This window comes from Colletotrichum karsti (genome assembly GCF_011947395.1).
Source record: "Colletotrichum karsti strain CkLH20 chromosome Unknown Scaffold26, whole genome shotgun sequence".
NCBI classification, from domain to species: Eukaryota; Fungi; Ascomycota; class Sordariomycetes; order Glomerellales; family Glomerellaceae; genus Colletotrichum; species Colletotrichum karsti.
In genome coordinates, this window is record NW_024065926.1 from 665,541 (window position 1) to 680,240 (window position 14,700).

At 53.6% G+C, this 14,700-nt stretch overlaps 4 protein-coding genes across 4 annotated transcripts; 2 read left to right on the forward strand and 2 right to left on the reverse strand.

The window, feature by feature from the left end:
• Positions 1-3,103: 3,103 nt before the first annotated feature.
• CkaCkLH20_08124 (pathway-specific nitrogen regulator) lies at positions 3,104-6,637 on the reverse strand (the record flags this gene model as incomplete). The annotated part of the gene is made up of 1 exon (XM_038890839.1): positions 3,104-6,637. The coding sequence occupies one exon, from the start codon at positions 6,635-6,637 to the stop codon at positions 3,104-3,106; it is 3,534 nt and encodes a 1,177-aa protein (XP_038744022.1).
• Positions 6,638-8,202: 1,565 nt separating this feature from the next.
• CkaCkLH20_08125 (mitochondrial phosphate carrier protein) lies at positions 8,203-9,445 on the reverse strand (the record flags this gene model as incomplete). Its single annotated transcript, XM_038890840.1, has 3 exons — positions 8,203-8,587; positions 8,668-9,087; positions 9,276-9,445. 3 exons carry the CDS (start codon positions 9,443-9,445, stop codon positions 8,203-8,205), a joined length of 975 nt encoding a protein of 324 aa, XP_038744023.1.
• Positions 9,446-11,116: 1,671 nt separating this feature from the next.
• Positions 11,117-11,542, forward strand: CkaCkLH20_08126 (uncharacterized protein; the record flags this gene model as incomplete). The annotated part of the gene is made up of 1 exon (XM_038890841.1): positions 11,117-11,542. One exon carries the CDS (start codon positions 11,117-11,119, stop codon positions 11,540-11,542), a length of 426 nt encoding a protein of 141 aa, XP_038744024.1.
• A 1,556-nt stretch (positions 11,543-13,098) lies between these two features.
• Positions 13,099-14,523, forward strand: CkaCkLH20_08127 (uncharacterized protein; the record flags this gene model as incomplete). Its single annotated transcript, XM_038890842.1, has 1 exon — positions 13,099-14,523. The coding sequence occupies one exon, from the start codon at positions 13,099-13,101 to the stop codon at positions 14,521-14,523; it is 1,425 nt and encodes a 474-aa protein (XP_038744025.1).
• Between the last annotated feature and the right edge of the window lie 177 nt (positions 14,524-14,700).

Sequence of the window (14,700 nt, forward strand, 5' to 3'; positions counted from 1 at the left end):
CAACCCCGCAGCTTTGATGCGGCAGGCTGTGTTGCTGCCCAGATCTAAGGCAGTTCTTAATTGTCCCCGCAAGTGGTTGGGGCAGTCAGGTAGGTGCACATTTCCACCAAGTCGTACTTGCTGGCCCTTGCCGAGTATCTTTACACTCAGAGTCTCCGAAAGCTGTATTTGACGATCTGCTTCCGTTGTCACATTGTCGAAGCGGAGTTGCAAAAAACTATTGCCAACCTAAGGATATTTCTTTGCCTAGACTGCTGTCAACCATCATGGATCCCAAACAATCCGAGGAGCTTCAAAGCGCGATCCGCCAGCTGACCGACGGACTCCTCCGCCTGAACACCATTCTAGATGGCCAAACGCAATCTCCAACGGTGAGCTCGACAGAGCCCATGCATCCCGCGGATGAGATCGCGCAGGTCAAGCCTGAATCGTCCGATGACGGACACAACATTAGCCAGCTTATGAAAGAGCTTCAAGGGAAACGTCAGGAATGGCTAAGAAGTAGCAGCACAGCTTCAACAAGCGAGAATGCCATCCAGGTTATCTGCATAAAAGGAAAAAGGTGCCTTAAGAGTCTCAAAGCACACCAATTGGCCGAATGGCTAATTTCTGGGTTCTAGGATATGTTCAAACGCTTGCCTGCCAGATGATATTCCATGGGATGGTGACTGGCAACAAGTAGTCTCAAGTGAGATCCGACATATCTTCCAACACATGGGCCTTAGCCCTACTCTATCGAAGTACTCTCCGGACTCACAGGTACAACATCTCGAGAACCTCTAGAGTTCCCTGCATTCTAACGCAACACAGAACGGGGCACCAGTTGCAAGGCATGGACTGTGGTCAGCTCGGCAATCCACGTCCAATGCGGAGGACGTTAGCTAACTATTAGTATGACAGGAAGAAAGAAGCACTCAACCCTTTGGTTTCCGTTCTCAGCTTCGAAGAGTTCACTTCCCTGTCAAAATGGCTGCAGTCTCCGAAGCAAGCTGTTCGTCTTGTGCTGGCTTACGTCGCTCCCCCCTCAGAAGTCTTCTTCCAAGTTAAGAGGGACACATCATACCCTGCGTATCCGAACAAAAGCATGGTCATGCCATGTTGCTTGACACAAGAGGGCGAGCGCTTTTTGATGGAGTTCAGTTTGCGGTATTGGGATGTTGTTACGCGACACCCCAAAACAGAGGCAGAGGCGCCCGAAACGGGGGGTCTCCTAATCAAGAGGATTATCACACACACACGCCACAGCGATTCGGGCATGTTCGTTGAAGCGAGGTCTATAGTGGCCGTCAGTTCGTCTGGCTCTTACGCAATACCGGAATACGTCACAGTCACTCTCTCAGACAGATTCTCACGGTCTCAGAGAAACGAAACAATGACCGCCGAGGAGTTTTGCCGGCGATATGGTTTGCGATGTGGAACACAATCTGACGCTATCACCTACTTCTTGGCCAGGATTATTTCGATGTTTGAAACATCTCAAGAAGCCTGGTTCACCGTCATCGATACTTTGGATGATACCTCTTTCGTTAAGGTATGGGATATCTTGTTTTGTTTGGAGATGAAATCTAGTTTCGTTTGTTATCATACCGCCAGTTAATTTGCCGGATATACTCACCAGACGATAGGCTCACCGCATATTCAAGTTCTGGTGTTCACCCCACACCTGGCATGAAGACAGCGAGTCTATGGAGATTATGTTGCAGTCCTTGTCGAAACAATCAAAAGACTGCTTTGCCTTGCTACAGTTTCTCAAGGTTGCGATGGATCACGTTTCGGAGTCGAAGAATTCATTCAACTGTCTTCGACGAATGCTTCGAGACCTGTCGCCAACAAACACGCACATGGCAAACAGTGTTCTCTACAACCTGAACGAGGCATCGAAGCTCGTTGACGATGTGACAGAGAAGACACTAAAAAGACTACAACAGCAAGTAGATGCAACTACACGTCTTCAGAATGGGGTGAGCATGTATAGCCTTGGGCAACACATTCATCAGCTTATTTCTACAGATCTTCAGTGAAATATCCCTGAGAGAAACACGGAAAGCTATGTACTTGAACCGGACAATTTACGTATTTACCGTCGTCACCGTGTTGTATGCTCCGTTGGGTTTCCTAGCGGTAAGTTAGCCCCCTATCTAAATTACGTGTTCATTCTGATACTCCCATCAGACGTTCTGGGCCCTGCCCTTCTTGAATGACCCCGAAGAGGGCAACAAGGTCCAGGAATCACCAGCCTTCTTGGCGTCAATGATTCTTGTCCCTTTGCTTACATATGGGGCTTGCCTGCCAATCACAACCAGCATGTTGACTCGACGATGGGGCCGGTTTCGTGAGTTGGCTTCCGTGCTACTAAAAATCTCTATAATCTTACTGGTGATTCTGTCATCCTTGACTTCGCGAACCCTTTCGAGGATCCCTGGAGGCCTCTTCTCGAGACCTTTCGACTCTGCTGCACACTACAGCTACGACTACGGTGAAAATCCACAAGAGAGGCTCGCTTCGTTGATGAACGATGACTTTGTGGAGCCGAATCAGGATAAGCGGGAAACCAAGCTTCTTTGGAGGCTATTCCGGCCAATTCGATGGGTTCGCGCCATGATGAAACCAGCGGCGGCAGAGAGGAAGTTGGGGGTCTGAGCTATGGGATCTTTGCGGCTGGGCTCCTTGATGTCTTAAGATGCACATATGCAAAGGGCACTTTGTCTTCCTTGGGCCGGACCTCAGAGACCCTCAAGGCTGTGCACAGCTCAACAACAAAAACATCAAAGACAATATCAGAACTCATGTGCATCTCATTGACCTTCCATTCATGACAAACCAAGCCCTCTTGAGCCAGTTCATCTATATGCGTGCTGTCTATTTACATTCAAAAACCATCTGCTCAATACCTCCACATGCAGCATCCCATCCCCTCGCGTGGAAAATCAAAAAAAATCAAACGTCTTCTTTGGCTGGCTTGCTTGCTGGTGTGGGGCTGTTTCGTCAAATACCCGCGCGCGTGGTGTCATAACCATCTCATATCTCTTACACAGGTCTTGGTCTCTTTCTGTTGTTCATGTGCATACTCTGCTTTGTCGTCTCGCTTGTGACTGTGAGGCAATCACAGCTCGTCATGGTCGTCTGCCTCAGTCTCAGCTTCCTGCTCAGTCGTCTCCTCCACAGATGGCTCACCCTCAGAGGCGCTTTCAACAGGCTCCTCAACAGGGGCGGCAGTCTCAGTGGCTTCTGCCTGATTGGTCTCAGTAGCTTGCGCCTCATCGAATTCTGTGGGCTGTGCCTCATCTGCCTCAGACTCAGACGCCAGCTCCTCGTTCTGCTCCTCAACTTGAGCCTCATCATCAAGAGACACTTCAGAGGCAACGCTTGAGGTCGGCTGTGCCTTGACGACCTCAGTCTCAGTGACGAAAGCCTTGACCGTCTCCGTCACAGTTTCCATGATGCGAATGACCTCTCTGGTTGTGATGGTCTGGTGAACCCCAACAGGCTGCGGAAACTCAACCTCCTCAGAGGGGATAGAAGTAGGTTCAGGGGAGGGCGTAGGCTCCTCCTCGACCAGATCCTCGACCGATGAGGGTGAGACCTCCTCCTCATCCACAGAAGTCTCCGAGCTCTCGACTGATGAGGAAGAAGCCTCCTCACCATCCACGGGGCTGGCTGAGCTCTCGGATGGCTCTTCAGCGGAGGCAGTGGGCTGAGCAACGGGCATCTCCTGACTAGGCTCCGCAACCTGTGCCTCTTCACTAGGCTCGACGACAACCTGGACGGGAGTCTCGGCAGACACCGTCGACTCGGTGAGCGACTCGACGACGGACTGCACCGTCTCCATGATGGGCGGCTCAGCAGCGGCCTTGGATCCTCCGTCGATGCGGACATCAGGCACAACCTGCTCGACAAACTTGCCATCCCACTCCTTCACTTCACGCTGCGCCGGCTTGAAGGCCATGAATAGCATCAGCAAGCCCATGACGACGATGGCCAGGTTCTTCTTGTCTTGCATGAACACGCGGGCAGCCTCGACAAGCAACTCCCCAATGCCGGCGTTTTGGAATCGCTGCCTTTCCTGGCTGTGATCAAATGTGTTGTCGGGTTGGGGCGGCGGCGCTTGTTGCTGGTGCGGTTGCTCATGGTAATGCTGCTGGGGCTGTTCTTGAGGTTGTTGAGGTGGCGGAGTTTGCGCGTACTCTTCGGGCTGAGGCTTCGGCTCCGGCGCATGCTGATATTCGTGCTCCGGCTCAGGTGCTGGTGCGCCTTGTCCGTATATCTCACGCATGCGAGCTTCGTCACGAAGGCGACGCTCTTCACTTTCGTTGTGGCGGGGCACTGGCTCAGGAGAAAGCGAGCGATGATCCTCGACGGGAGCAGGCGAGGGAGCCCGGGCATGTGACTCATCCTCGTTGTAGTTGGGCTCGATCATGTTGGGCTCTCCCACAAAGGATGGTTCCTGAGGAGGCTCCTCCAAGGCAGGCATGCTGCGCTCGAGATGCTGGGACATGTCGCGGTCGAAAGCCGACATGTCGTGTTCGTCGGTCATGTCCCGGCCTTCGGTCGACTCGAGGATTGTGGGGTTCTCATGCTTGACCATTTGCTGAGACTGGGCAATCACAAGGCGCTCCAGTTCGTCCAAAACGCCGGACGTAACGATAGGTTCGAGTTCGACGTCGACGCGCTCCATCTCCTTCCAGCAGGCAGCCCAGGCACCAGTCCTCATGAGACCGTTGCTTGCGTACACCTTAATGCGGAAGATCTTGCCAGGGCCGAGCGACTCATAGCGAATATCGTGACGACATGTGGGACACCAGTGCGTCTTTGCGAGGGCATTTCTCCTCCGGATCTCCTCATCGTAGTCCTCCTCGTCACTGTCGAGCTCCTCAGTCATGGTCGACTCATTCGACGGGCCGATGTAGTGGCCACATTCGAGCACGCGGGCTCTCCGGCGAAGCGGGAGATCGAGGGCCTCCAACAGCCGCTCTTCCAAGATCTCATAATCGTCCTGGGGATGGGAAAGGAGGATACCGCGTTCGCAGACGGTCTCGGCGACACGGTCGTGGAGGTGGTGCCAGGCCTCTCGAAGGTTCTTGGCCTCTGCGGAAAGGTTGTCGGAGGGTGTGGCTTCAAGGATTTCTGCCCATTGCCAGCGGAGAGGAAGGAGGGTCACATGGAGAAGGACTAGAGGGGCGGGTTCCTTCTTGACCTTAAGACGAGTGGGTGTAGTGCGGCCCTTGGGGGAGTATTGGGCGGACGCGGACGGGCTGCCAAGGCGGGAAATGGTTGGCATTTGTGGTCGCTTGCTGGAGCGAGGAGATCCAATGACGGACTGAGCTGGAGAGGAGTATTGCATGGCCTTGACGTCGGAGGGCGTGCGGAAGGGCATTCGCTGACTTCCGCGAATGGTGGGGACGAACTCTTCACGGTCGTAATATGAGAGTTCAGACATGGAGACATCAGACTCGCGCGAAGAGCGCTTGGATGAACGCCAGTCCATTTCCTTGTTGTGGTGATGATCCATGTGACCACCGTCGAACGAACCCAATGAGCTTCGCGCACTGCGTTCGCTGAAAACGTCGGAGTCGGCACCGTGTTGCGATGAGCTATCCCCGCCATCTTCGACGTGCATGGGAGGAGGCATAGCGTCACTGTCTCGGCGGCTGTATCGGCCGCGACGGCTCTGACGGCTTTCTCGGCGACTCTCGCGAGGGCTATCACGATAGCTAGCCTGGGATCTTGTGTCGTACGACTCGCGACGAGTAGCTTCTGATCTGGTATCGTAGGAATCCCGGCGAGTGGTGTCGGATCTCACGTCGTAGTGGATCTCAGTGCCGTTGTTCGTCGAGTCCATAGAGTCGCGAGGTGACTTAGACCTGTTACGCATGGTCTCCATCGTTTGTGCCTCCAGACGCTCAAGGACCTCCTTCGCAGCAGCTTGAATCAGGGCCTCGGTTTGGCCGGAGGCGCGACGGAGCGAGGACGATGAACGGCTCGCTTCCCTGACCTCAGCCGGTCCATCATGCTCGTCCTTGACCTCTTCGACAACGACGGCCGGAGCGGACTTGTCTCCAGACTCGGCCGGCGTCTCGTCTACCTTCTCGAGATCGTCCGATGGCGCATCTTCTGCATTGGCAGCAGCGGCTTTCTCCAGCTCCGCGAGCTCAGATTCAAGCTCCTCGAGTGACTTTTCATGCTCGGTATCTTCAGGCTGAGACTCGGGCTCAGCAGGAGGAGTATCGTCGGTGTCAGCCTCCTGTTTGGGTTCAGGCGTGGGCTCAGACTCCTCCGGTTTGACTTCATCGGCTGTAGGCTCTACAGAGTCCTCTTCCACAGTATCCTTCTCGACGTTGGCATCTGACTTCTCAGGTTCGTCCTGGGTTGTAGCATCGACGTTCTCAGCAGTTTCGGCCTTGCCATCATCCGCTGCGGTGTCGTCACTTTGGGCTGGTGTATCTTCGACGACAACAGAGTCTGGCGTCGTTTCCGTTTCCTCGAGCTTGTCTTCCTTGATCTCTGTGTCGTTCTCAATCACCTCCTCCCTGGAAGCCTCCTCGACAGGCTCGGTCTTCACGTCATCTTTCGTATCATCCACCTCAACCTCGACCTTCTTCTCCTCCTCGACCTTGGTGGGTACTTCGTCGTCGGCCATCGGTTCGCTCAAGCAAGACGGATCAACATGGATGTCAAAGTCCAACTCTTCGGGTCTTGGCCCGGGTCGTGGCATCTAGCGTGGGAGAAGAGAAGGAAAAAAAGCGGGTTCTCTTCCCAGGAAGAAGGCGGTCGTAGTCGTGCCTTCTGAGAGAGAGAGGAATGTGTGTGTTTATGCCGGTTCGGGACGGGTCGAGGGAGCAACCGTCAGGTGTTCGAGACCAATTGGAGATCTTCAGGGTCGTTCGTGAAAATCGTAGAAAGCGTGGAAAAGAGAGGAGCAGCAGACCGTGTCGGACAAGGAGCTGCCTTGGTGCGTATGTGTGTCCTCTCAGGAATCGTGTCTTTTTTTTGTTGACTTAATGGGGGTTTGCATATATGTGCTGAGTTGTCCCGCGGTGGTTGGTCGGGGTTTTGGTGGGCTAATGCTAATGCACCGCGCGCCAGAGGAAAAAAAAAACCAAAAGTGATTGGGCTGGGTCGGGTTGGTGAGGTGTTCCTGCAGCGTTGGCAGCTGCGGGAGTGGCTGGACTGACTTGTTTTGTTTACCGCCGTTGCCGGGGTGAGACGGTGTGATCGCCGCAAACCGCAACCCGGCCCAACCCAACCATGCCATTTTTGCGCCCAATTGGGGAAATTCTGGGGTAGGCTGGGTGCGAGACACGACGACCGCATCCACTCCGTTGTCTGTCTTGTTCAGATATTTTAAATGGAAAGGTTGGTATTCTCGTTTACGGCTTGTTGATGGGAACGAAGCTTGATGCATTCACTTACCGTATTTTCAAATCTTTTTATTCCATTCTGCCTATGTTCAGCCATCGCAGGAGGGAAAAGACATTTCTCGCACTGCCTTTTTGACGTCATCCCGGCTTCCGGCTGCTCCTTCGACGAAGGACCCGGACTTGTCTCCAGGGGGTCAAATGTCGGTGACCGCGTCGCTCGCCTCGCCTGTGCTCGTCCGAAGGAGAGGGGCCCTCGACCGTTGGCCGAACGTCTTTGCTGCATGAGCCGTTGCCGGGCCGCCTTGACGTTAAAGTCAATCCACATCCGTTTGCGGTGACGAATCAAGTTTGCCTCGGCCGGATCTGGCACTCGCGATGACCTGTATGCATGTCACTGTGAAGCGGGTTCGAGGTTCAAACTCCCGGTCTATGATTGCAAGCTACAAAGCGACTATTATACAACCCTTTGGCGGGCCAGCCATCTTTTCGTGTATCATGCTCTATGCTTCTATGATAGGCAATTGGTGAAAAGATTCCCATATCCCACCCAAGAGTTCTTGTTGTTGACTGATAAAACAAGAGTTTGCGGGCCGATCCGATGTGCGCGCGTCGCATCAGCCCAAGTCTATTGCGCGAACTGTGGTGCTGTGTTTTCGGGGGGAGGATATCATGTTGCGTCTTTCCCGCCGCCATTACCGTTCCCTGGACAAAAGAAAACCAAAAATTTCCCAGGGGTCATGGGGAGGAGGAAACATCATTAGCCCTCATCCAGAAACCAGCGCCCTTTTCTTCTCTTCCGCTGCTCACCCCCGTCCCCGTTGATGATGATGCGAGATCAACCAATTTATTTGGAGATCTCGACACCGCCAGTGGCACCAAGGGCCTTCTTCAGGTCACCGTAGATACCGAACTGGAAGGCGGTGAGGGTACCGACCATGAACAGACGGGCACCAATACCGGCGTAGGAGCCACGGATACCGAGCTCCTTACCGATCTTGACAAGACGGGAGGTGGTACCTTCACCGGGCTCACCCTTGGTCTTGTTGATCTTGGAAAGCATGGTGTCGGCGGGCTGGGAGACGATGGCGGCGGCGAAACCGGCGATCAGACCGGAGCCAAGGTTGACGAAGGTCTGGGAAGCGTCGGACATGTCCTTCTTGGGGTACTGGCGGTAGATGGCCTCGGCGACCTTCTCGTAGACAACGAACTTGGACATGGTGTAAGGGATCCTGAGGGGTGACATGTCAGTATTTGATTCGCGCAACTAAGGCCTCCTCCTCGGCACCGGTCCGGAAGTGCGAAAACTTACTGCTTGAACAGAATGGGGCCGAATCCAGCGTAGAAAGCACCGACACCCTCGTTGGAGAGCATCTTGCTGAAGCCGGAGACGAGACCAGAGGCGTAGGTAGGCTCGGAGACGAGACGGATACGGGTGGCCTCAAGAGGGCAGAGGGCGATATCGGCGAAGAACTCGGCAGCGGCGGAGGAAGCCAGGTAGACACCAGTGCGGTAGTTGGAGGCATTCTCGTAGCCGACGAGGTTGATGGACTGCTGCTTGAAGAATTCGTATCCACCGAACTTCAGAGCACCCTGGAGGAAGTAACCGGCGAAGGTCGGGCCAACACCGGTAAGCAGGGCGCCGGCACCCTCCTGCTGGATGACCTGGCGGAAACCACCGATCAGACCGCGGTTGTAGGTGGCGGGGTCGAGCTGGATTCTGGTCTTGACGCTATCGACAAGTCAGCTTTTGTCTTCAATGACGATGAATTGATTGATCCCGATGTCCATTGGCGCGGTCCGGCGGAGTTCCATCGGCAATTGGAACCTTGTTGTCTTCGCCGAGTTGCTCGTGAACCAGCGCGGACTATACCGGCAGGGAGACTCGAAATTCGCATTGATAGGATAGAAAAGACCTACACATCGACGGGGGTGAGGGCACCGTGGGTGACGGAACAGCAGACAGCACCGGCAAGGGCGAATCTGGAGTAGAGGGCGAGGCCGGAGAGCTGGCCGGGGGCAGAGGCCTTAGCCTGCTCGACGACGGCATCGACCTTGGCCGAGCCGGAGGAAGGGACGCTGGAAGCCATTGCGGATGTGTGGTGAGGAATGAACCGAAGAGAAACGGACAAAGGGCTGAGTGGGGAGGATGTCACGAAGTGCCGCGCAACGGATCGTGACTTTTTTAGAAGGCTGAAGGATTGGGAGGAAGAAAAGAACTTTTTTTCTGGTCTGGGATGGAGGGAAGGAAGACCGGGGAAAAAATTCCGTTGTGAGGCCTTTTTTTAGCGGCGCGGCTGGCGGCTGGAACAACTGGGAACTTGTCCTTTGCAGCGGAAAAGATTGGCTCGGGATTACTCGGGTATCCGCGATTGCGCTGTGAGCACGAGCCATTTTTGACCTGTTAGCGGGCGAGGTTGCAGGGGGAGCTCTTGTCGCTCGGCCTGTCGGAAAAATATCTGCCTGGTCGGCCAAGGTTTACCCGGGCGGTCTCCCCGCGAGGTCCAGTCACAATCCAGGTTTTTTCCTCGAAAAGAGGATCCGCGGTCCACTTAGCGCGCTCCATTCACCCATGTGTTTGCTTGCCGGTGTCGTCACAGCAGCATGGGATGGCATTTTTCAGAGCTCTCACTTTTTCAATTCTTCTTGATAATTACCTAATCCTCAAGATGCGCCAAGCTGCGAATTATCAACATTTTCATCCGGCCCTCGCAGCCAATTCGTTACAATGAATTCCTCAACCTACATCTTACGTCCCTGAAACGCCTTCGCCGTCGTTCGCATCAGGCCAGTTCGCCAATTGCGTCAGGACTGCCCTCCATCATGACTCAAATTTGCCATTTTGCTGCTTGCAACCCTGAACGGCGATACCGCGTCAACCAAGGTTAATCCGGTCCCGGAACAGACGTCACATCACCACCATCAACCACGAGAGCTCAGCTTTATCTACCACAAAGTCAAATGAGACGAGAAGTAGCAACTCACTTCACTAACTAAAACCCAATCGTTTTGCCAAGAATAGGAAATCGCGGAGTTCCATACCAAGGATCCCATCTCTTTGACTGTCTCGCTGTCTCCCTCTCGCTGAGCCTCAACTTTTCCCTTCGTGAACTCAGCCGGCTCTGCATGTGTGTAATCAAATGAGATTATGCTCTGACAGTCGTGCCCGCATAAGCTCATCAGATGATCTACGAGGTCACAAATCGGCACACAACGTCTTACTTTTGCCTGTAAACGTGGTGGAATTAGCGAAGGTGTCTCGCTTGGGCGACGTTGGAGACATCATTCGTGAGACAGCCAGACCACCGTTGAGCTACGTTGCCACTCGAATCAAGGCAGTAATGCGCATTAATACACCTCAGGGCAATATGCCTAGGCTTCATAGACATGTCTTCATCGTTGCGAAAAGGTCGCAACACGTAGAGGGATGCCACTTGCGACATGATAAAAACTCAGCAGCAGGCGTCTTTGCCGTGATGAGGCTAGGCAAACGAGCTCGCATGGCGGGAAGCCTCTATGATCAGTGGGATCGTAGTGTTACAGTGTCTTGTGCGATGAAGACCGGTGCGACGGTCTGCCTCAGTCAGTTAAGAACAGAACATCTCGTCTCAACTACTGATCTGCTAGTTCATGCCATCAAGCTGTTTTCCCCCTGCACCAAAGACTCCAAACCTTCCTAGTGGCTTCAACACCTTGCCTTTTCTCGTCGCGAAAAGTACAGGGTGCTCAGTTAGCCCGTCACCTCCTCACCAAGCGCAGCCATGGCAACAGCAGAGACAAGCACATCTCCATTACCCGAGGCTTCTCAGATTTCAACAGAAGAACGAGAGAGGGGATATTCATCAGGCTTGATACCGGCAGAATACAGCAATCTTGAGCTGGCCGATACAATCAAGGACAGCAAGTCAGCCCAGCCCGAAGTCGCCAGCGGTCCTGGTGATGCCTGGCATAACAAGTCCGATGACAGACAACATCCAGACGCAACACCGCCACAGCCCGACGGGGACAGGTCCTCACCTACCGACGCGAAGGAAAAGGACGGGAAACGAATATGTGGTATCAGACCAGCGACCTTCTGGGTCGGGATTGTGCTCCTGATTTTCTTCCTCGGCACAATCAGTGCGTCAGCTGCCGCGGGCCTGACGGCGAAGTCCTTGGGTCAGATGGAACAGAAATATGAGGCGTAAGTAGTCAGTTTTTCGTCCATGACCCATGCCTGGGACTGTAGACTTATACGCATCATACGCAGACAACTGTCAGCATGTAGGGGCCCGCATCCGTGGGTTCCCAACAGACCAACATCAACCGTTGCGTCAGGTTGCATCCCGCTGCCAAGCGTAGAATCTGGAGTAAACGGTGAGACGACGCCCAATTGTCCGGGAATCGATCCGCAGAACAACAACTACACCTCATCAGGCACGGGCGTACTGTTTAAGCGCGAGTGCGGGATCAATTATCCCAAGTACGACCTAGGCAGCATTCCTCTCACGAGCATGGAGGACTGTATGAACCTTTGCGCGGCATTAAAAGTATCTGTCACGAGTGCGTCGGGCTCATGCAAGGGGGTTGTATGGTTGACCGACGGGAGACAAGGGGAAGGCACGAATGCTTGCTATCTGAAGTATAAGAAGGGGGATCGTGAGGATAGTTCAAGGAATACTGAGGCTGCATGGGTGATGGATAAGACCTAAGACTAATGCTGAGGGAGCTCACTTCAACTATGCCATCAACGCGTGGAATAGTCAGACTTCTACGTAGGATGGCGCGAAAGGGTATAAGTTAGGGATTCTTCGAATCGAGATTAAATTAGTGCTTGGGCTTAACTTAATCGCACAGTTTGTTTTAAAACATGAAATAGAATTAATTTGGGAAATAGAATTGGGGGTGAAGTGAGGTTTACTGAGAGACAAACAGTAATGCACACCACACGCACGTATTTCAAGTTTGCCAATTGGTAGTGAGTCTAGGCGATAGAGCGGTCGATGTCGTAGATAACGACGCCAGAACCGCTGGGCTTACAGGCGGTACAGATCTTTCTGACCGAAGCGATGCCGCCTGCAGCAGCTGGTCGGCCCCGCTTCTCCACACCGGCCGGGCGGGGCTAGGTCACGGTACGGGCCGGCCGGTAGATACTTAAGCGATTGCACCCGCAGATTTTGCCGCAGCCCGGACCAAGTCCGGAAATCCTCCTTCCCAATGATCTTCTACTAAATCTATGTTGCAAGTGTCATTGCTTTCTTCGTCAAATATCAAGATAGGTTGAACACTCACTACATCAACCGGGGATAAACCTTACCCATGACTATGGTCTGACACCCCAATACGTCCATCTCCATTGCTACCGCAAGGAGTCTCCCACCAGTGATTTTCGTTCTCGGAACAGTTCCTTCAAAACACAACTGTTTCGCGGCTCAGCCTAACTGCCGGTTGCGTGCTTAGTGATTGAAAAAAACGGGCTTAGTGAACGATGGGCGCAAAAGTCCCATAGCCGGACGCACGATGCAACGGCATACATGGGTTCAGAACACCGCTTCGCTGGCATCTGTGGAGCTGAACCAATGATACTAGGAAAAGCTGCGATTTTTCCGGGTTTCCATTTGAGAGACTGACTCATTGCTTCTCTGTTTCGTGGCCCTAATATCTGGGGTAGTATCTTGTTCTTTTCCTCTTCGCCGTTGTTACCAAGCATACAAAGCGGCCCCCCAACTCCGCTGAAGAAAAGAAACAGGAAGCTCAAAAAACAATGGGTTCTACCCCAGATGTTCAATCCCACTCAGGGATCCCGCAACTTACCCCATTGGAGCAAATCAGCCCGAGGGGTTGGGTGCGCTACCTTTTCCCATTCCAGCTCCCGGAAGACTACGATGTTGAAGCTGTCACCGAACTCTTTCGCCGAAGCCTGCAGGCAACTAAGGAGCGCTTCCCAACATTGGCTTGCGAGGCCGTTCCAGACCCTGATGCAAGGCAAGCAAACGCGCTCAAGCTCCAAAAGATCACCGACAATGAGATCGAGCCTGTCATTATCAACGATTTGCGTCATTCGACAACCTTTACAACCACGTTTGCCGACCTGAAGGTCAAGAACTTTCCCGTCTCTAGCTTCCCCGCCAGAATCTTTACCCGCTGCCCCATATGGCCCGCTCCTGGACAGCGGGTGCCCATCACAACCGTGCAAATTAACTTCATCCGCGGTGGCTTGATTCTCAACTGGAACCTCTTCCACCTCGTCGGTGACGGACAGGCATTCTACAACTGGATCCGCGTCTGGGCGGAGGAGACACGCAGAGCTCAGGGCCTTGACATCCCAGATCCGGTGTGCTACCCCGATCGCATCTTCACAGACCGCCAGATCGCACACAAACAGCCGCAGACCCTCCCCAACGGCAAGGCCGGACGTCTTGAGGATCATCCCGAGTACAAAATTGTCACGGATCCCGCAACGCAGCTGGCCAAGATCGCGACAACGGATGGCCACGTTGGACAGATCTTCTACCTATCCGCGGAGTCGCTGCAACTGCTGAAGCGGGATGCCCAGCCCCAGACAGGCGATGGATCCTACGTGTCCACCAATGACGCTCTATCTGCCTTGATTTGGCGAAGCGTGATGGCTGCTCAGTTCGATGTGTCTGAGCTTGATGGCAGCGAGATCTCCGTTTACAACATTGCCATCGACGGTCGAGGACGAAGCCAGCCGCCGATTCATCCCCAGGCAATGGGAAGTTTTCTTGGCTTTATCCAAGTTGAGCTTCCCATCAAGAAGATTCTCGAGACCGATAATCTCGCGGTCCTGGCCCATCTCATCCGCAAAGCCGTCACTGCGATGGACAAGAATTTCTCAGGCTCGTTCATCAACGACGTTGTTCAGCTAGTGAACAATCAGAATGATCTTGGCGTATTGATCCCCACGTCGTTCCTTGACGTGCCTGGCCGAAACTGTGCGCAAACGTCTTGGGAGAAGTTCAAGATGTACGACCTTGATTGGGGCCATGTGCTTGGCGGCAAGATTGCAGCCATTCGCTCACCTAGCTGTGGTATTTTGAATGGCATGCAGATCATGTATCCCCAGCACCCGGATGGTGGCCGGGAGATGCTTGTCGGTATCTATGAGAAGAGACTGGAGAAACTATGCTGTGACCCGGTCTGGACGAGATACGCGGTGCGTCGATAATGAGAAAGGGAATCCCATAACCTCATCTGTCCGACTTGCGTCAGAAGATATGGCTCTTAGCTCTATCTCATGTAATGAAGCTCTTTCATAGCGCTGACGCTAGCTAGCCCTATGTCCTGCCCGCGATTTTTAATCTAACATAGCGCAATGGCAAGCTCATATAGCTACTCCCTGCCA